The sequence below is a fragment of the Rhopalosiphum maidis genome, chromosome 2, assembly GCF_003676215.2.
Source record: "Rhopalosiphum maidis isolate BTI-1 chromosome 2, ASM367621v3, whole genome shotgun sequence".
Taxonomy (NCBI): domain Eukaryota; kingdom Metazoa; phylum Arthropoda; class Insecta; order Hemiptera; family Aphididae; genus Rhopalosiphum; species Rhopalosiphum maidis.
The window spans coordinates 31,007,218-31,030,564 of record NC_040878.1 but is presented as its reverse complement, the minus strand read 5'-3'; the positions used below and the strand labels follow the sequence as shown (position 1 = coordinate 31,030,564).

Sequence of the window (23,347 nt, the reverse complement as noted above, 5' to 3'; positions counted from 1 at the left end):
TTGACCTGTTGACCAGCGGCGTGCGGTGGACAGCTGCAGGCCCGCGGTCGCGACGACCGGTGTTGGGCGGGTATTCCGCGGTCGGGGGCGAGAGAATTCGATTCGCCGGTGTGCGACGGCGTCGTGTATTCGGACGTCGGCGGACCACGGTGTGCACCGGCGACTCGAACGCTGTTGCCCACGGCGGAGGAATACCCGCCGAACACAGATCGCCGAGGCCTCGACGAGCTGCTCGACGACCCCGAAATGATGCAAAAGCACAGACACAACGCAGTCACCAAATACATTCTACGCCGACAACGAACTCACTCGAAACGAATCGGTCGTCTGGTGGACAGACAATAAAACGTGAACGTATACAATGATCGCGTTGATAACACAATGTTATGTAAACTATTATTACACGCCGATAGCACGATGACAACCGTTGCCGACGTAAATATGTTCAGCAATGATTTGTAGCCTTAAAAAACTTATTTGCGATTTAAAGCTCAATGTTTTTTTTTTTTTATGCGTAATTCTAGCTGTCCGGGTTAGGTTAAAAACAAAAAAAATTATGAAATACGATGCTCGGCGTGTTTTGTTTTGAGTGTACCTCTCAGTCCACGGGCATGTCTGTGTTGGTGACGTTGGTGTGTTTGTTTAGCGGACAAATCCAATGGAGATGAGCAGTAATCCGCCCGGGCTTGAAGCGTTTCTGTTTAATTGCATTATCTTCATGAGCAAATCGGTTTAGATACTAAACTCGAGAATAATAAACCAACAGAATGACGATTTTTACTTTTTTTCCCTTGACGACCAAATTAAAATTGAAATCATTATTGGATATTTGTTTATTTTTAGTTACCATTGGTTACATGCTGGAAGATACAAAAATACCTACTTAATACTTATTTTTTTTAATACCGACATTCGTGTGTGAGCCACACAATAGTCATTTAATTCTAGGATTAAAGAAAACCTAAAACGCTCCTTGAGGCACGACAAAACTATTGATATAACTTTAAATAAAAAAAATCCAGTAACTGTTATGTACTAAATGTTGTGTATCATTATTTACTTTTGATCAAATATAGAAAATCACCTTATTGTTAAACATAATATTTTGATACCAAAATTAAAAAGCCGTCAATTAAATGACCGTTCAGCTGTTCAATAGGTGTCGAGTGTCCCTCGTAATTTATTAGGCCACTTTAATAGATTAATTCAATTTGCATAACAAATAAATAATTGTATACGATGAAAAATTATTCTAAGCAGAGATGATTTTACTTTTTTGTTAACCGCGGATATCAAACGATTATTTTAATAACAATATTAAAATTTTAAAATAAATTCGTAATACATATTTTCTTGTTTTTCCCAATTATTTTAATTACTGAACATTTCTACTCCCCAATAATTAATACATAACTATGTAATATATGTATTATTTTAACGATTGAATAATAATTATTATTAAATATATTGACTATGAATAATAATTGTCAAATTATAATAATAATACTAATAATACTCGTATGCATCATTAGAGGTTAAGAAACTTAAAAAAAATCAAATTACAATCTTAAAATCAAGATTGTTTTAGATTTCTGTATAATTATAAATGCATAATAGTTATATATGTTTTAATTAGTTTCTGGAAATAAGATTTTCATGAGTTTCTTAAATATAATTTAAAACGATAATTAGCATATACGTGTCTTTTGATATTTATAATTACAACTATAGAATTTATAACTACGGTTAATACCTAGTTATTTTTAATCTTATATTTAATGTTAATTATTAGAACGCGTCGAACACGATATAGTATTATTTTAATTTAATATCATATTTTAAAATAAAATAATTCTGTAATTTTTAATGAAACTGCGTATAGTTTTAAAACGTAAAACGAGTTTTATATTTTATATTTTTAACCATTATATATAATAAATGATTGTAGTACAAGTTACAATATATTCAATTTTCAATTTTCAATAATATGTTTAGTGAAATATATTGTATACTCTATGGGCTAAAATAACTTAGAGACAAGCACAGAATACTATTATAAAAAAATAACAAATTTTTTCAGAAAAAATAAAGATGACCTTTTGACACAGTTTTAAAGAGTAAAGGACGGTAAAATTTAAACGGACCAGTAAAGTAAACTCTAGCGTCCCTTTAAAAATTACTGTTGAAATACCTGTTCCTGCATGAAAGTCCTCAGCTAATCTAAAAGTATCAAACGACCCAATTTAGCGAAAGATCAATAATCGCATTCCTTATTTCACTGCAAGTAATTCACAATAACTGTTCGTTTTTCTTTTTAAACTAATTAGTAAAATTTGCTAAACTATACCAAGTTATTTTTGTCCGTAAATTCAATAATAAAAACAAATTTAATAAATATAAAATCGTGTTTATTTCTCCATTGCAGTATGTCACATAATATTGTAATGTTTGTTATATATAGTATAAATTTCACGAGCGAAAATATTGTGTTTTTTATTATTGTTGTGACATTGCTAATGGTGGTTGGAATCGCTTGCGCATTACTTCCCCGAGAGAAAACTATTATAGAATACAGGTTCTAAGAATGTATTCTTTTTTACTCTTGTTGCTTGTTTTATTTAATTTATTTAGATTTTAGGACTATTGTAGTCACATATTGTTGTGAATCATTCTTTTTAGAATAAAGAATGAAAAACTTAATATTTACCACAAAAGAAAAATCATAAAAATACAAAAAAAAAAAAGAAGAAGAAGAAGAACCTGTATGGATTTAGATGAGAAAAAGTATATTTTTTCTGGCTTAAAAATATTAATTTTTTATCTCAAAAGTAAAAATTTAAACTTCAAACTTATTTTAATGTTATTAACCTATTATAGTATTTTCTTTTATATTATTTTAGATTCTGATCGAAGTGAGAAATGTATTGAATATGATGTATTTTTTTTCGAAAATGAGTTTAACCAATCAGAAATTAGTAATAATATAAACTATCCTACTATCCTTATATGCTGATTTTTTCATTTCCATAAAATCATAACTTAAAATAATTTTTTCAAACAAAATGATTTACATCGAATTTATATTTAACACTTCAATTACATAGATCTTTGTTTAATTACGATTAACCCTTTAAGCATAGCAATAGTTTCTAAGTTGTCAAAGATTTTTTTTAATAAAAACAATGGTGAATTATTATTGATTCGTTCTACAGAAGAATTAATTTATATTTTAATTTCATGGAAAATATTTAAATAAAAAAATACAAATCAAACCAATAGACGATGTAGCAATTAGATACTGCAAGTTTAATTTACTAAAAACTACTGCACATATTTTACACAGGCATCGAACAGGTATTTAGGTAGTATAGTCTATTATCTAACTCTTATAAGTTTCCAACAATTTTTAACACACGTTATGTTCAGAATATTACATTTTAAGTATAGATGATTTGTATCATAGATATATATATAGTTTTGTATTGTTTAATTCATGTTGCAGTAACTGTAAAATATTGTAAGCCAATGACAATTATTAATTTTCTTATTACTTGAATATTATCGTTGATTTAAATATACTACTTCATACTATATACAAGTTGATTTACCAAGTGCTTTAACATTATTTTATTGTTTAATAATGCATTTATTTATATTTGAGTTATTAAATTTTTAAATATACTTATATATTATCATTTTTATTACTAGCTTGAAGTTTTTTGTATACCATTAGAATATCATGTTGTAATATTTTTTTTTTTAAATGATCATCATCTAACATAAATTTTTAAGATAATGTCAACGTAATATTAGTTTTATCTTTGACAAACGGATAAAAAAGCAAATTTGCAATCAGCAGAATCAATTTTGTATTTTTAGAACTATTATACAAACTATAGACTTATTAACAAACGTTAAGCTATAAAAATGATCTATGGTTCTTTATGATTTTTCAATTTTTATTTTTAAGCATTTTTAAATTTCAATATTTTTGTACTTTCAACTTAAGTTATAATAAGTATATAGTATATAGTATTATATAGTATATAATAATTAAAATATCGTAAAAGTTTATGTATAAATAAAAATAATATTCTTCATTCTAATAGTAAAGCTAAAAACTCATGATTGGTTTAACTGAATACAAATAGTCAGTTAAATTATATGATAATGAAACCAAAACATTTATTGCTTAACTTTGAATCATAAACAAGTATAATATTATCTTAATTATTTAAAATATGATTTTGAAGTTTTTATGTATTCAGTTATTAAATTCATTATTTTAATAATCGCTACATAATTTAAAAAAAAGAGGTTCAGAATTATAATTCGTGAATCTTTTCATTTATAACTATTAACACAAATAGTGTAATTTGACTAGTAATATAAAGTTTTTTATACAAAAACTATTGAATATAAATATTTGTACACTTTTTAAATAATATTTTTACTTGTATATTTAATAAATATTAATTAATAACAAAACTATTCTAATTACAGCGATCGTTTTGTGGAAACTATTCAAACACTGGATATTATAAATATGAAAGATCTAGTACAGAAGTGTCAGTTCTATAAGATAACATTGAAAGAATCATTACCATTCATTCCAAAGGTATGTTCTACGACAAGTTTAATTTTATATAAAAGTAAATGGGTATTATAATATGCATTTAAACTATTTAAAGCAAAATTTCGGGGACGTGTAAGAACTTCTAAATACAATGTTAGAATTTATATGTATTATGTATGCCACGTGCAGTTTTTTTATTGTGAATCATGTGTATAGCTGAATGCTTTAGTTTAAAATACTTGAAATAGTTTAAATGTAAGGAATACTATAATATAATTAGTAATTAACAAAATTACATTAAATACCATTTGTGTTGTACTTTTATAAATGATTATGGATAAAAAATAACATAGTTATTTATAAAATAAATAACAATAACACAATGATTTTTCGATTATAATCCCATTGTTAAAATGTCGGTAATATAGCATAACGTTTAATGAACACTGTCGTCTGTTAAATCTAGGAAACGCCTACTATAAAAAAAAAAAAAATAGGCAAGTTTGTTTTTGAAACGTATTTTAATAACCTATCTTTAGAGGTAAAACGTATACGTTTTACAACAACTATAATAATTATATCCCTTCATTAACACGATAAAACAGCTGGGATAGAATATTTTTTCATAATATAGTAATCATCAATCAATTTTACTTTAAAATTACACTGAAAATGTTAATTTAAATGACGTACCGATATAGTATTAATTCATCAAACTAAACGTTTATCAATAAATTTCGGAAATTAATTTATTTTCCGTTTTTGGATTACCTCGTACATTACTATATAGACTATACAATACGGGTGTTGACAAAGTAAAAGGTAATCAAAACCGACGTTTGAAATGTTCTAAATATTCAGTACCTATAATTATCATTTCATGTTTAACATAATAATTTTAGAGATTATTACTATTATTTTATTTTGCTTTCATTTATATCCAACTTTGGATTTTGCTCATAACTTTGAAGATTTATTATTAACAATATCCATTCAAATAATATAATATCAGTAGTATATTTAGATTTTGTTGGTACTAATGATGTTATTTTCTAATTGTATTCACGTTTTATTAACGTATATTATAAAGTAGTAGTAGTGTAGTACCTATTATTTATAATTTATATATTATAATAAATAATAATATACATTATCCTGAGGTCTACTCAATAATCAGGTCTGTGATCAATAATATACAAATCTTATTTTTCTATACAAAAAAAGTCTCGTTTTAAAAAGTACCTATAAACGATCCAGTCCATCTGCGCGTGTGTGTATGCGTATTCGTGATCGATCGGCAGGATTCGGGACCAATTACTTGTGTTTGATTATTGCAGACGATAAGCTAATCGCGAGGAATACGCACTTGTATTTTATTTTTGTATGTTACGTTACAGACACAACACATTTAATGAAATTCTTAACTCGTTGAGTCTGAGTTTCCCGATGTTAGTTCGAATTTACTATTTAGTTGTTTTGTAAAACGTGGTTTGATCACGGAAAACGAGAACTCGTGACCGTACCACGCGCGTCTCACGCGACCGTTATTAATCCCATTGCTGATGAGACACGTGCGTGCATTAATAATTTTTCCTGCCCTTAATAATATATCATATTATATATAAACATACATAATATATCACAGTTTCCCATAGAGTAAAGAATTTCCTGACCGTAATATCTATCGTTTCACATTCAAACGGCCCGAATGTCAAGGACCTTCATTATTATTATTGTAAGTGATGGTGGTGTATTATATGTTTATACAAGTATTATTTTTGATATATAAACGTTTTTCACGTCATCCCGCCATCCCGGGTGATCGGCGCACATGCAGTAATATTGTTATTACGCAGATAACGTCAGCCATCTACGCGGCTGCACAGCCCCAGCTGCGGCTTCGTTCGGCCGATTGCGTGTGCACATTGTGCGTCTGTGCGCGTGTTGGCTGTCGAGAGAATTACAACGACTACCCGCCCGGAATAAGCTGACAAAATACGAAAACGTCAAATGCCACGCGCGCGAACACTATGTTATTATATATATATATATATATGACACTGTAGAACATAATGATATTATGTAAAGCGGCTCACTTGTATTACGATGATTTTTATGATAATAAGGTTTAAAGATGAGTCCGTGACATATAGATCGATATATTATTGAAATATCGGCCGATATTGGCGGAAAGTTATGATGATGTCGGATATATTATATATCTACATATTTTTTTTTTTTTTTTTAAGAGAAGAAAGATATCAAATGACAGATTAAAACTGAGAGAACCCGCATTCGTTGTATCAATTTTAATTTTTCATGGCACGTCGTTCAGTGTTTGTTATACGAACGTTGTTGGTCGAGCGTTTTTTTTTTTTGAATATTTGATACGAATTGTATAATCGTATTAGGTAGTCGTTACATAGTCTTAAATATGAAAATATCTCCACTATGTGTTATCCAGAATAATAACAAATTGTACGTACTGTATAAACTGTATAAATTATATACTATAAATGATAAAATGTTGATATTTGAATATTTTAGAATAATTTATAAAATTCAAGCGTTTTAATAGTCGGACATTTTATTTTACCACGATTAAGAATTATTATGCATCACAATATTATATACTACTACTTTCAAAATATCGAGTCTTTGGCGTATGTTTTCAATTTTACAATCGTTTAAAAGCATTCTACGTATACTCACGTTATTTACATACTGAAAAATAGAATTTGAATATCTCACTGTGTACCAGGTTTTCGATAATTTTGAATACTCTTAATTACTATATGCATATTTTAATGTCTACATGGAGCAATAACAGACAACACTACTGTACATTTATAATGTAAAATATTTGATAACATCATAAATTATCATCGTATTATTATCTTTTATCGATTCCAATTAGTTTAATAACCGTTTCCAGATGTATTGAACAGTCTGTATGTATATTTCATTATTGCATACATAAACATAATATATTATTGGTGACCTACTGACCTAACCGATACAGCAGGGGCGGAAATGCATGAGACTGCGCGCATAGGATGTGTAAGATTGATTTCAAGCCATTTTGCTATTATAGTTGGTACCTACATAGTACATATTCTTAACTATTATTCGTATTTGTATATTTTATACGGTATTTTTCAAAACGTAAATCATTGCACACAAAATAAATTGTCTTATTATTATTTGACACATTACATATTAAAGAAATTGTGTTTGTAAATTGTTTGATTAGAATACTTACACATTGCTACAGGTGAATGTATTCATTTCAATAATTATTTAATCAATTTTAATGTACAAATTTCTTTAAAAAAATATATTTATATTATAAATCAACAATGAGCAATATTGTACTTAAATTTTTGGTAAAATATTATGCTGTGTCTTATGAGTACGTCGTACATCAATTGTGAAATAATTATAACAAACGATGTCGGGGAGCGAAAAAAAAATTAATATATTTTAATGATAAAATACAAATCTGTATAGTATTATGGTTATGTATAAACTGTATATAAATTTATAGTGTAGTATAAATGTAAAAATATTAAATTTTACATATTGCGTATTTATTTTTTAACATAAAGAAAACGAAGGATTGTACAAGAATAAGGATAGCACTATAAGGCATTAATATTTAATATTATGGAAGGATCAGACGTTTGGTTAGACCTCGGATTTAAAGTGCACTAAGAATATGGTAAAAAAAAATGAATAAAAAGAGGGATAAAAATAATCTGAAAAATATAAATGGATTTTTCATTTTTACACAATAGAGAATAATGTATTTTTTAATATCAGAATGTGCTTATAAAGTTATAACTATTAATATATTATTTAAAATTAAATTTAAATTATGACTACTAATTTCACAGTAAATATTAATTTCCCCGAAATTAAATAAATATATTTTTTATCTCAATATAGATTATGTAGAATAATATTATTAGAAAATGAATTTAATAATAATCGTATTATAATTTTATAAAATCTGCGTTTACCTATACTGGGTTATTCATTCATCCAATTTCAAATCCTTATATCTTATTCGTTTTTAAGTTTAGTGTTATATAATATATCATATTATAATGCATTAAATAAAAGAATAATATTTCAAATTTATACAATGGTACCAATAAATTTCCTACGTGGCATCCCTTGTCAGATGAATAACATCTAATAATCGGAACTTTAATACATTCGTTTATTCCATGCATATCCGTCGCAATTGAATGCTCAAATTTTTAGCTCCTCTTTAGTCGATGATAATATAAATACGTTTACAGTATTTTTAATATATCATCAAAATACGTGGTAGCGTGGCGTAAGATATGGAAGCCAGGTGAAAAGCATCAGATGGTTCATTTTGAATAACGCTATATTATGTATTTTAGGCAAGATTAAAATAAAATGCAACTTAAGAAGGTATATAGACGTAAACACTTGATACGATTTAATCCTTTTGAAGTACTTACAATTTGATACAATATCAGAATATGCGATGGTCACAAATCAGCAGACAACGTTGACGACGATCAAATTTATTGCCATTACAATTTATTACTATTATTATTTAGGAGTTTCCTTATGCGTGGCTTAACGGATAACTAGCAAATAAGATATAATCTCATAAACTCGACCGAATATCATTTCGTTGCAATATTGTTTGAGATATATACGTACGATATTTACTGGCTTCTGAAGTTGCACGAGTATTAAGCTGCACACTGACGATAGACAGTGGATCAAGACATTTTCACGATAGCAAAATATCTACCGAGAATATCGTAGTCACCCGTCCATGTAAAAAATCACAAAGTCCGCGTTATAGATATAAAATGGAACTTGTGTTGTAACATAAGCGTTTCGTTAAAAAATAAAACAATACTAACCATTTATTATGGTATTTAAATGAAATATTAATTTGGAACTATAATTTCGTGAAAAATTACGTATACAGGAATAATAAAAGGTACATGTATATATATTTATATATATTATGTACGTAGTACACAATTAAATGACCGTTTAAACGAGACGTAAATAATTATTATAGATGAAAACATATTTATTCAATAATTATTTATTACGATCTAAATATAACTCGAAACGGTCTATTAAATGCATGTTATGACACTTATAGAAAAAGTTTATATATATATAATATATCAATATTATAATAATATTTGCATAACTACGTCTAAAGAACCACATACTTTATTCGTTCAATAATCATCAAAGCCCGTCAAAGGGGAAATAATTATGTTATTTTTTTGAAGTAAAATCGTAGCATTATAGTAGTATAATAAACACTTAAAACCTTCAACACGTATACTTATACATCACGCGTGTGTAATAAATAATGTTTAAGACAAATTATTATTCACTTCTTGAACAGTAAACTCGTAATAATCATACTCATATATAACCATCAACCATATAAAAAAAATCAAATTTTATTCACTTCCGACCTACCTTTATTTACCTACTAATGAATAAAAAATTTAATTTACTACATATATTATAATGTATAGGTACCACTATTAAAATGCAAAACTTGTCTAGGCTATTCAATGACAACTTGTTCATCGTTAATGATACATACGATAATTTTCATATTATTATATCATATATGCGACTGTTTTCTAAGTAAGTGTATGTTAAATACATTTTTTTTTCTGATTTTATATCCATGAAATCATAGATATACGATAACGTACTATTTCTCTACCTGGCCTAGAAAACATAACGATTACGTACGAAAATGAGAGCAACGTTACCAACATGCATTACTACAATAAATATAGTGTTATTATACTATATTATTATAGTCAATGAAAAAAATATACATATTATATATAGAATATAATAAAAAAAAACAAATTATAAGTTATGAATTAAAACATTGTTATTGATTAGCCAACTCAGTCACGGAGTTCAAGTTTTCCGTTTCTGAAAAAAAAATTGAATACATTACCATCTACTTTAATTTGGTCGTATACTCTTATAGTGTCATGACATTATATTTCTTTATAGTTAGAATAGCTTTGGATATATTTTTTTGTACAGTGACATCACTTAAAATGCTGGCTATTGGCCTGGAAATAATAGTCATCACAGTATCGTTTATGAAACTATCAAATATAAGCAAAATAATTTCCTAAAAAAAGTTATATTACAAATTTTCACGGTTGTGAAAAACGACAATGTTGCATTACGATTCGATGGCAGAACGTACGCAATCGTAATAGTGAAAAAAGTCTCAATCGTAATGCACCCCGTAAAATATCATTATCAATAAAATAAATCAGCCAAGTACCTAAACCTTGTTTTAACGTTAACAAAGACCAATATTTTTGCCAGATATTCTAATAATACAAAGGTGCTAAATGATTGAATAAACATTACATAGGTACCCATTGTTTTTTCTTGCTTACCAAACATTTTAAAAGTAATTATTAAACTACTACATCGTGGCACAAAATATATTTTTACTACAATAACTATTTAGTAGCAAAAGGTACTATAGTCCTTTTTTTTCATAATATCTAAAAATAAATTGTGTGTTATGTAACGTTATTAATGGTTATATATATTTTTTTTTTTTGAAAAATCAAATTAAATATTGTTTAATATGTTACCTTCATATTTCATGAAAATATTATATTCGCAAGTTATACGATATGAAATCGATAATTTTTGTTATACATTTAAGCAGTTAGTAGGTAGCAACCTAGTATACAAAGGTACAAGACAGGTACGAAAGTAAATACCTATAATATATTATCATTACTTAATAAAAAGTGCATATGATTGTTGCTTATGGGGTAAATAATTTATTGTTAGTTACATTCTACTCTTTACAGTTTACTTTTTATTTAATCAAATTAATTTTTACTGCGAATAAAAATGTATTTCAAATACATAAGTAAAAAGTGAAAAAGTACTCTTACTGAAGCTGCACAAATCATTTTTTTTTTAAGGAGATCAAACCCAAAAATTTATTAGTCAGCGTTCACTCACTCAACATGATATTTATCGTTATAAATTAATTATACAATATTAAATTTATGATATAATTATATTAGTATACTATATAAATAATATAATAATAACATAACCTTTTCCAGGTACTAGGATAATATGTGTGACACATATCTTCTTAAAGCACCGATTACTTTATAATTTTTTTTTTTGTTTTGGATGAAGGAACAAGTGCCTCCACTGCTCCTGGGGATTTTTGCTACTATTGAGTGTCGAATATACCTCGTCATCGAGGGAATAAGTCACTATAATTGATTTATTACTACTTAAAGAGAGATAGATAACCGCTCTGCTGTACGGTATAGATGTCAAGTGAATAACTTTGTCATTGAGGAGTAAGACACTGAAACAATAGTATTAAATTTTAATTTAATAGTTAATCATTGCATACGAAAGACTTTTATAGACTATATCGAGACTATAATATTATATAAGCCTATATCACTAGGCATAAATTATTATCATATATTTATACTGATAATGCTATTAAAATAATTTATTTTATTGATATAATAGTATTGTGGCAAGTTGAATTAATATTTAACGAAAACGCTGCATTTAAAAAATAATTCATTATTTTTATAAAATACGTTGAAAGTTTCAAGTACACAAAAATAATAGTCATTATTTATTTTTTTTTTTTGCAGTATAAACTACTTATGAATAACCTTGTATTACATTTTCAACATTGCAACACAGTGAACAATTTTTTTCAATATTTATAAAAAAACTATTAATAATTTTAGTTTTTTGTAAATAGTTCAAAAGAATCAGAATATTAGAAAATTATACCATGTATACGAAATAACAATATGAACATTTGGTGAAAATTGTCCATTTACCTCTATCTAGAGTAATTTATATTTGAATTACAACAAAATAATAAAATCGTTTGGTGAGAAATCGTTATTTTACGCGTGAATATCCAATTACGTCAAAATGTTAAGTTCAATAAAATTCATTAAATTACACTCAAATTATTTTATTATTCCAAATATAAAACTTTACTAATGAAAAAATAATAATAAATCTTGTATTATAATTTTAAATCATAGATGATAAAATGAAAAATACAAAATACAATAATATATTTATGGATTTTTAACTACAGAATGGAATGCAAAATTTTGTCAAAATTTTATCATTAAAAATTATTATAATTATACGCTTTATAATATTTTTTTACCTCTCAAAGTACTAAATATATCCAAATTGCTACTATAAATTAACTCCCAAACTTAATAACTGAAACAATTTTAGTTGCCTTAAAGGTAAAGAAAATTGGATAATAAAAAATTCCTATATTAAAATCAATAGCTGCATCGTTTCCACTCAAAATCTAAAGTAGTTACGTTTTCTTTAATTGTACGTAAATTATAATAAAATTTTTACTATAAATTAATACAGTATAATATAACTACATTTTACGACTTTTAAATTAAAATATAATACATACCTAGTATTTCCTAATTTAAATAAATATTTTTCTTCTATTTTTGCGTTGTGAATTGAATTATTTGTTTTAGGATATTGCGAAAAACTTATGTTTAATATATTTTTAAATTATCTATTTTTTATTTAAATAAAAAATTCTTATTAAATGGTCTTAGTTTAATACAATCATTAAGTTACATAGATTCTTAAATTCCATGATTTAAGAATATTTCCCATAACTGAATTTATTTTAAATTTATGTATCGAGACACTATTAGTTATATATACATATTCAATATTTTAAATATACAAATAATATTATATTTAAATATAAATATATTATGATGTACAATATATAGGTATAGACTATAAACATTTTTGGAGCCATTTCTGCAACACTAAAGTGCGCCAACTAATGTTCAAACGTTTGCGGATTAGTAATAATAATAAATATAACATGAGACGTTACCATAAATTATTGAAGAATATAATTTAATTAATTAATTAATATCTATAAGTACTAAGAATAAAATACATTATATTGTATTGGTAATCATGCAAAATGCTCACCATTTCGGTATTTGTAGTATTTCACTCTACGTATTTCAGTCCTGTACTCGATCTTTATCGTGATTTTACTAGGTACTTAAATCAATACCAACAGGAATAATAATTTTGAGACACAATTTATTATTGTTTAATAAAATTGTTTTTAACAACATTCTATCTATTTTATGAACAGCGTAAAATAGTACAATATAAATATTTTATTGATTTTTTTCTATTAATATTTTCAAACAAACTTATTAAATTGTTTGAATTGACGATAAAAGTCTTAAGTCTTAATACTTTATATAATTAGATTTAAATTTACACTTTTTAATATAACCGCAATGTTTGTGCTTTAATTACTAAAACTTAACTAGTATTAATATTCAGTTATCTATGTTATCTATTTGCTTTTTATTCAACTTGAAGAACATAATTAATGTGGATATTAATGTATTTAAAAATATTAAGAGATAATCTAAAACAGATTTGAAATAAAAATAAAATATATTTTATTAAAACATAATAAATCGAGTTATTCTTTATAAGGTTCTAAAAAACCTATCTTGTGATCATTTAATCAGTTGTGTAATGTATTTTGTAAAATTATGGATAGATGGAAATAAAAAGTTTTTTTTTAAAAATGGAAACATAATATATTTTTTAGTTATTTTTGTAATATTTTTTTTACGTGCAATACAAAAAAAAATATATGACCCTCGGGAGTGATCTTAAAACTACATGTACCTCTTTACTTTGTTATTATATATATATTTTAATTTTATCAATATTATTTTATACCAATATTAGTTAAACGACATTGGTCAAAATATAAAAAACTTTAATACTGATAAAAACGATACCATGTGAACAAAGCAACATCTAACATCCTGTTTTTTTAAAAAAAAACATAATAAGTATCAATTATATACATTTTGTACTTAACTTAAATATACATTATTTAATATACAAAAACCATTCAATATTTGGTCTTATTATCACTATTTTTTTCAGTTAAAGAGATTTTTTTATCAATAATTTTATCTGTCAACTATTTGTAGTTACCATACACATGCTCAAAGTTGTACCCCACTTCCATATTTTGTTCTCAAATATTCTTATCTTATTATTTATATTATTTCAACTAATACAAGTATTTAAAAATACTTAAGTACCTACACACTTTAACTTTTTTTTTTTTGTTCAAATTATTTTTTTTATTGAATAAAGACTTTGATTTTGGAACATATACTGAAGATCTATTGATCATTTTACCTAATAATGAGTAAATACCCATCTTATAAATTGTATTATAATATAATGTATACATTATACATATATTATAGTCATCATAATGATGAGCAACAATGACGATTTTCCAGACTCTGATGTTTTTGTAAACAAACACACTACTGCACTAGATGAACTAGTTTTTAAATTTATAAATCAATACTCATACAGACATAAATCGATACTGTTATAAATCATAATTTGATACCTAATTAATTATGCATTATATTTAATATTATTGGTTTTATACTCAAAATAGGATAATATATAGTTAAGGCCGTTATATACTGTTATAGGGAATGCGTTAAATCTGAAAAAAACAAAGAAATATGTATTTATATTTTGTATACAATGGCGATAGTTACGTTATGGGTATAATTGTATTTTCAATTTACAGTATAATAATAATTTAATATAAATGATGCTATTATGTTTCCATAGCTGTAAGATGTTAACTTAACAAAAACTATTAATCTAAATTCAACTCAGGGTCTATGTGTGTAGGCACGATACAAATTATACTATCTATTTAAATCTATAAATGTATGGGTGTAAATATATGAGTGTGTGTGCAATGTGCATATGATGTACATGTATGTCATTATAATATCTATGTTATTATTATAACGGTAAGTTGTGAACTTATCGTGAGACCCAAAGGATTGATTGCGAAAATTGTTGATGCGAAACAGATATAAAAATTAAATAAATAATCAGGTTTATGATGTGTTTTCTGTTTCCTTTAAGAGAAATCTCAGGTATAAATAATATAACAGTATAATACGTAAGCACCGTTGTTAGTTATTATGATGTAAAATGATACTTATGAACTTTATAGGCTTTGAAATATTTTTATGTTTATTAAATTTAAAGCTAAATAATCCCAGAACATGATAATAATCTTTCATTAACACTTTTATTCTTAAAAAAATACTACAAATATTTATGAAAACAAATTATTTGACAAGAATTTTTAAAAAGGTATTCAAAATAAGTATTTTAGGTTTAAAAACTTGACGGTTCAAAATAACATGTTTAGACTACTTATATACTAATAAAAATTATAAATTCGAGTAGCAAAAACTGTAAAATTTATTTGAAAATTATATATTAGCTATATAACTATATTTAACGTTTCGTTGTATAGCAATATATATTTATGCCGTAATGTTTGGAACTCGCATGCGTTTAAATTTAAAATTAAATTGCAAACTTTCTTGTGAATAGGTATACGAAACAAGACGACAGCAAAATAATACAAGCATCGTATTTATACAATGAACTTTGTTCTCTATTTATTTACTAAGCTAATTTTTTACTATAATTCCTTACTTACATTTTCTTTAGTACTTCAACACTTTATATTTTTATCCCTTAAAAACTGAACTAAATATCGAAACAACTAATTTATACATTCAATTTGAGTATTCCTTCCATTAAAAAATCGGTTAATTTAATATAAACATCTATAGTAGTAATATTGTTTTTATACTTACAGAAAATTTGGTATCAAAGAGTTTGGCCATTTTTGCAACACGAAATGTTAAAACCCGATGTATCAGCTGCAGTCCTACACCCGGTAATATTCTTGATTCAGGAGTCTAGTCTAGAGGACTACGAAACACTCATGTTGCCTGCTATGAGGTATTATATAAATAATTATTAGAATTAAGTTAATTATTTTATTTATAATTTTCCCAATTTTCAGTAAAATATTTAATGGTCCAAAACATGTTCCTGTGCAAGTGATATTATTGGAAAACTTACACGTGATATTAGAAAAAACACCAAGGGATGATATTAGAAAAGAAGTACTCCCCTTACTGTATACAGCATTTGACTTTTCTGACATAGAAGTGCAGGTAAGTACTAAGATGTAATTGAGGTTATTTTAATAACCGTAGTTTTTACTTAATTAATTCAAAGATATGTTATAATTCAAACTAGAGAAATTAATATTATTGTTTAAATGTTATTTCAATAAGCACTCGGCCAACTAGTTAAGCATTCAAAAACAAATTAATTAATTATAATATTATGGTAAAGCTAACGATAAAAATAAAATAAATATAACCCGTGTGGTTATTTGTATTAATTGTTTATACTGAGATGTTTTTGTTTCACTAATATACACATAAATTCTAATTGTTATAATAAATTAAACACTGAATAAACTAACTAAATGGTTCACGTAACATAAAAGGGGTTTATTTAATTTGGGACCACGTAGAATAGATTTATCATTAAATTACAACGTGTTTTCATAAAATCGTTGATATAATATATATATATATATTATATATATTTATGTATACTTTTATTTTATAAATTAATCTAATATACTTATTGAAACTGAGTAGGAATAATTAAAAAGAAGTATAATATATTGTGTATACAATATTTAAATCTAATCATTTTAATTTTATCCTGCTTATATCTGTACTTAATGTATACTTTTCTTTTTAAAAACAATCACTGTACAAATAGTAGTCTACAGTTCAGCAGTTCTCGATTACTTTAGTCTTATGGCGCCCTTTTGGATCTGAATTTTTCTTATGGCGCCCGTGATAAAACCGGTGACCAATTTTTAGATAAAACAATGAATAAAACATTTTAAATTTATTTTTGGACCACATAATGATAAGCGTTGCGGCGCACACCTTGGGAACCACTGCTATAATCTATAATAATATTTTAAACTATAAAATGTATAATTTTATTTAATCATAATTAATATTATATTTTTGTATAGTATATACTATTTTTAATGGTATATTTTTATAATAAATCGTAAAAATATATTAAATTATAGAAATATACACAAAATATTTTTATTTTGTATAATTTAAGCACATATTGCATCATATTGTGCCTACTTAACTATTATGAAGTAGGTGAATAATATTTAATAATTTAAAAAGCTTGATTTTGTTTGATAAGTTTGTCATTGTTACAAAAATAACAATTTAACTAAAAGTTTTTAGTCGGATTTGTAGATCAACACATAATATTTACTTGGTTAATTGTATTTATTTATTTATACCATTTTTAATTTTAGTAAAATGTTTACCCAGTTTTTTAAATACAAAAAGAAATATAATTTTAAATTTAAACTGTGCATTAATTGCATATGGACCTTTAAAAATCTAGATATAGAAAATCGGACAATATAATATCATTATAAATAAGATATAAAAATAGACACAATAAAATATTTATTTATTTTTATATCTTTATAATTGTTTATTATTCATTAACGCCCAAAAATAATGATAAACACATTCCCATGAAATTAATCTATTTTAATTAATAGATAATAGAACTTTTATGAGATTCGTTGAAATATTCTATGGACATTACTTTGCAGAACTATACTAGGTTATATTAAATTGTATTAGGAACAAGTCTAATGAAAGTTGTGTAAACCTGTGTTATGTGGTGATTATGCTAAAAAGCAAAATAACAAAAAAGGCTGTATGCTGCAAATATGCATTACACAATATTTATTATTATAATATATTAGTATATTTTATAATTTTCAATAAATGAAAATGTCTATTTTAGAATTATTATTATAGTTTCCTTGACTTGTTTCTTTGTATTATTCTCCAACAAATCTGCTACAAGGTTTCAACTTATATTATATATATTAATATTATATTATAAGTATTTTATTATATCTGGCATCTCTTTTTTGTTCATCTTGGAAGCTTGCATCATATTTAAAATAATTTTAAATGTCTTTTATCTAAATATTTCTTTTAATTTCCCTCCATTATTTATACCATAAGAACATAACACAAAATTGGTTAGTTATTTATTGATGATATTTTGTTTATAAGTATCATAACTTAAACTTCAAATGCAAAAATTTAATTAGCGCATGAACTAAAAATTTTGTTAGATACCTACCTCTGTAAAGCTCCCGCTATCGACCACAGAGCTTAGATACTAATGAAAAGCATAATCAGAAAGGCACATTGATATTCTTTGAGGAAAATAATACCTGGCTTTATTCTGTGCACAATTCAACATTATAAACAAAGCCCACCTATGTTGATGTTCAATGATAATTTGTATGAATTCGATTAAAATAAACCATTTTTCTCCCAATCTATAATACTTAGTTTTTAAGGAAATTTTTCTTCTGCGTTTTTAAAAATAAACAATTCTAAGCCTATTATACATAAAAAATTTAAAACTCTATAATTTTTGAAATGAAAACAAAATTATAATTGTTCATTGTTCAAAAATAATCACACCCATGCAAATTTTAACAAATTTAATTAAATTGAATTGAAACAAAATTTATTAATTCATATTATAACTTTAAATACCAGTTAATTAAGAAGTACAGATAGGAAAATGAATTGAGTTTGAGTTGTTTATAACTAACTTATACATACGAAGAATATTGTATTTGTGATACACGTATGGTTTTAATTTAAATACCTATTTTTAAATCAAAAATAATAATAGGTAATACAAAATATATATATATATATATATTGAAATGCGTCTTTAAACCTATTTAAAACTATTTTTAAACGACGAAATCAGCCTCATTTTGATTGTAAGATCTTACTTTAAAAAGAATAACTGGATTATGTTGATAATAATGTAGGTACCTAATTATATTTTAGGCTATTCGTTTCTACTTTAAAAGTAATTTAATATATCTATTTAAAAAACTTGTTCTTTCTAATTAAATTTAACAAAATTATTATTGAACCAACAAGATTATGACTTATTTGGAGGTTTTTTATTTTTAATACTCGCACGAATTATTCATTTTTACATAATAAGTAAATAAATATACTACTTATATTATTAATTTAAATGGAATTATTAATCATATGTACTCGTATACCAATTTCACGAATTAAACTTATAAATTTTAAGGTTCATAAAACTTTGATTAGTTTTTGTATTGAAATCCTATTACTATTATTTACTTTCATTAATTAATTTTATTTTTGTTGGAAATTTCAAGTAATTACATCGATTTCTATACTAGATTAGAAAAAGTAGGTAGTTGAAATAAATCACCCTATAGTCTATAGTATAGGCTCTAACAAAAAAAAAAAAAATGTTATACAATATTAAATAGACATTTTAAAACTTCGGAGAACAAATTTTGAGATTTGTTTTTTCGTACCTTCTGTGTAGTTCAATAAATATAATTAGAAAAACCGAATAAATTATATTTACTGATATTGTTTGATCTTTTTTTTTCTGGTCAACGAAAATGTCGGTGTCAAATTATCAAAAAAACAATAATTTAAGTTACGCATCAAGTTACAATTAATAATAAAAATATATTCCTGTTTTTAACTGAAATTGGAGTCCACGTAAAATTCCATGGTTATAAATTACAAGTTTTATTAATACCTAATGTTAAAATATTATTTTTAATTACACTGAATCAATGAGTATAATTTTTTTTTTTTTTAATTTTTGAATGAAGGTATAAGAGACAAAGGTGGGTGTTTATAATAACATAATATTCCTAAACTATTCAAAATAAATTATTAATTTATTATTATTGAAAGAAGCACTTTCTAGAGATAACTGAAAAATAATGACTTGTCTTCATCTACCACCGCGCATTATTTGAAATGCAGGCTATTTTTAATATAATCTGTGGCACAAAAAATATATGCAATAAATTTAAAATATATATATAATGCATCTCAAGAACGATCTTAATCCTAAATTGGTAGTTGGGATCACGTTTCGTAAAATATAATAACAACCAATAACATGTTTTATTAGTATATCTACATTAAATAATTAATTATTCTGTATTCATTATTACATTATCTTTTTATCTTATCCGAATAGTATTATATACACAAAACACTTTCTTCCACTAATTAAAAACTTCCTGAACTTTCTTGACATTGTCTACGCTTAACACCATAGTACATGGAAATGGATACTTCAAAGTACCTAAACACGAGTACTTTTTATCAATTTTAAAAGTTTATTCGAATAAATCAAGTACATAAAATGAATTTAAATAATATAATATTACAAATACCGAAATAACACTTAGAATTATTGCGGAATTATTTTGCTTCGTACGTTATGACATACCGACGGTATCGTTGTTAAGATGAATTGTATACACAGGTTTACTAATACTTCATAAAACGTCTTGCTCAATTCCTCATTTCAAATTCCTTCGTATTGTAAATGCATATAAACGGAAAGACTCTTCAGAATGTGTATACGGTTACTGAACGGTTAATTTATGTGTTATTTTGTCAGGAATATATTTTACCAAAGCATAGAGTACTTACGGTTGAGGCATTTGCATTCTCTTTTATTTCCAATTAATTTATTCGTATGAATTGATAAATACTTGCATAGTTTGAAATGTTTGAATAACTATATTTAATCCATTGTATTTAGTATCTAAGCTGAATTGCTTTTTATTTTTAATCATTTTAGTTACCTACCTATATGTATAAGCTAACACAAATAATGAATGTATGATTTAATACAAAAGGTAATATATAATTACATGAAAGTATATTTAAATTTGTGAGATTATTTAATTAAACACTAAAGATATTCCAATTATTATTGTATTTTAAAATGGTGAACAAATCGAGACAAGTGTCTAACATCTGGTCTCGGTTTTCTCTCTAGCTTTTCATCATTTTTTCTTTGTTCTTGAACTCATTGCAAAAGTTGTAAGACATTTTAATAATTCTTAATAATTTAATTGTAATTTGCATATTTTACTTAAATTATAAATAATTTTAATCTCAATTTTAACAACTAATATAATATTTAGATGAATACATTTTTAAGCAATATAAAGATAATTTAAAAATAAACAAAGTAAAGTAAAGTTTAATAAATTTGATTAAATATTCAAATAAAGAATAATTATTATATTTACATAGTTACGTAGGTTTTAATTTTTGTGACACGATTATTTAAACTAAATGTTGTATTCATTTTTGTTATTTAACATTATTTGTACATAGGTACTAATTGTATTGTATTTGTATTTAATTGATTATTTTATTTTTATCTGTTATTAACAATATTATAGCTTATATAAATTGTTTTACAAATAATATAGAGTATGTGAAACTATTTTCAATTATACGTAAACAATTTACCAATACCAATAAAAAAAAATCTATAGCGAAAAATTCTATTAATTAAACAATAATACTATATGAACCATGTATTATTTTATATTTACCTATAAAAATAAATTATGTACTTTTTTTAATATTTTACCCAAAGCCTAAAAGACAGTTAGAGATTTTTACGTACATATACTTTCTATAATGTATATTTATTATGTATATAAAAACAAGATAAATCAAATTCTAACTAAACACTTTTAATTTTAAACTAATATAAATTATATGGACAAAATAAAAACTAACCAGCATTTTATTAGTAAATTATACAAAGTACCAGTTCTTTATAAATAAATGAAAAAAAACCATTTTTATTGTTTAACGAAATAATACAAATGCATTTTTATAACTGATTATATTGTTTTTTTTTTTTTACAAAACCTATGTTGCTTAGTTTTTATACATATTAAATAAGAATATTGATAAACTTAATTGAATTTCCAAATAAAAAATTGAGGATGAAAAAAAAACATTATAAAATTATATTATTCTATTTAATGTTTCAGGAATACGTTTCAATTGCGTTAAATAAAAAACTATTTATTTCAAAATATTATTTTATGGTCCTATTATATTGGTATTATCCAAGCATAGTTGTCTTATACAAAATTAAATATAAACAACGTAAAAAATATTCATATTGATTCTACCAAACAGTTCTCGCTGTCGACAAAAAAGGTACTGAAAGTATAGTAATGATTATTTCCACAGATACTGCGTAATAGACGGGTGTATACGACCACATAGTCTAACAGCGATTTTATAAAATAGTTAAATGACGTTATAAAAGGTGCAACTAAAAATACGTGTGACAACGCTCGAAATAACAAACACCATTAAAAACATTGTCGACACTAAACTTTACCAATTAACTGGTTTTATTTTACTCACATTGATGATTTCAGCCTCCAATGTCTCGTCTAATTTGTGCGCTTAGATAAAAAAATAAGTAACGAAACTCATACTGCTCTATAATCGCTTTTGATTGTACGTTGTCATTAAATAGATTATTGTAATTGAAAGTGTTAAATTTTATAATTCAATTATAAATCATTATTAAATTTGTAGACATTGTTCATTATATATAATACTTAAAATCATTAATATTTTGTACTTTGTTTTTCTTCAATAAAACTTTTATTTATATAAAATATGCCATTTTTATCATCATATTTATTTTTAGATTCAGAGCAGAGCGTTATATAATAATTCATGTTTTATTTTTATTATTATTAATATTTGTGTGTTATCCCATTTTGAATCA

General features: G+C 24.8%; 1 protein-coding gene across 4 annotated transcripts in view; it reads left to right on the top strand.

Annotated features, from left to right (window-relative positions):
* Positions 1-23,347, top strand: part of LOC113551591 (SCY1-like protein 2) — a 154,698-nt gene that overhangs the window by 108,879 nt on the left and 22,472 nt on the right. For all 4 annotated transcript variants that reach the window (XM_026953916.1, XM_026953919.1, XM_026953918.1 and 1 more), the window contains exons 8-10: positions 4,504-4,618; positions 16,413-16,558; positions 16,623-16,776. In XM_026953916.1, coding sequence (XP_026809717.1) covers positions 4,504-4,618; positions 16,413-16,558; positions 16,623-16,776 — 415 coding nt within the window. The remainder of the gene's footprint in view (positions 1-4,503; positions 4,619-16,412; positions 16,559-16,622; positions 16,777-23,347) is intronic.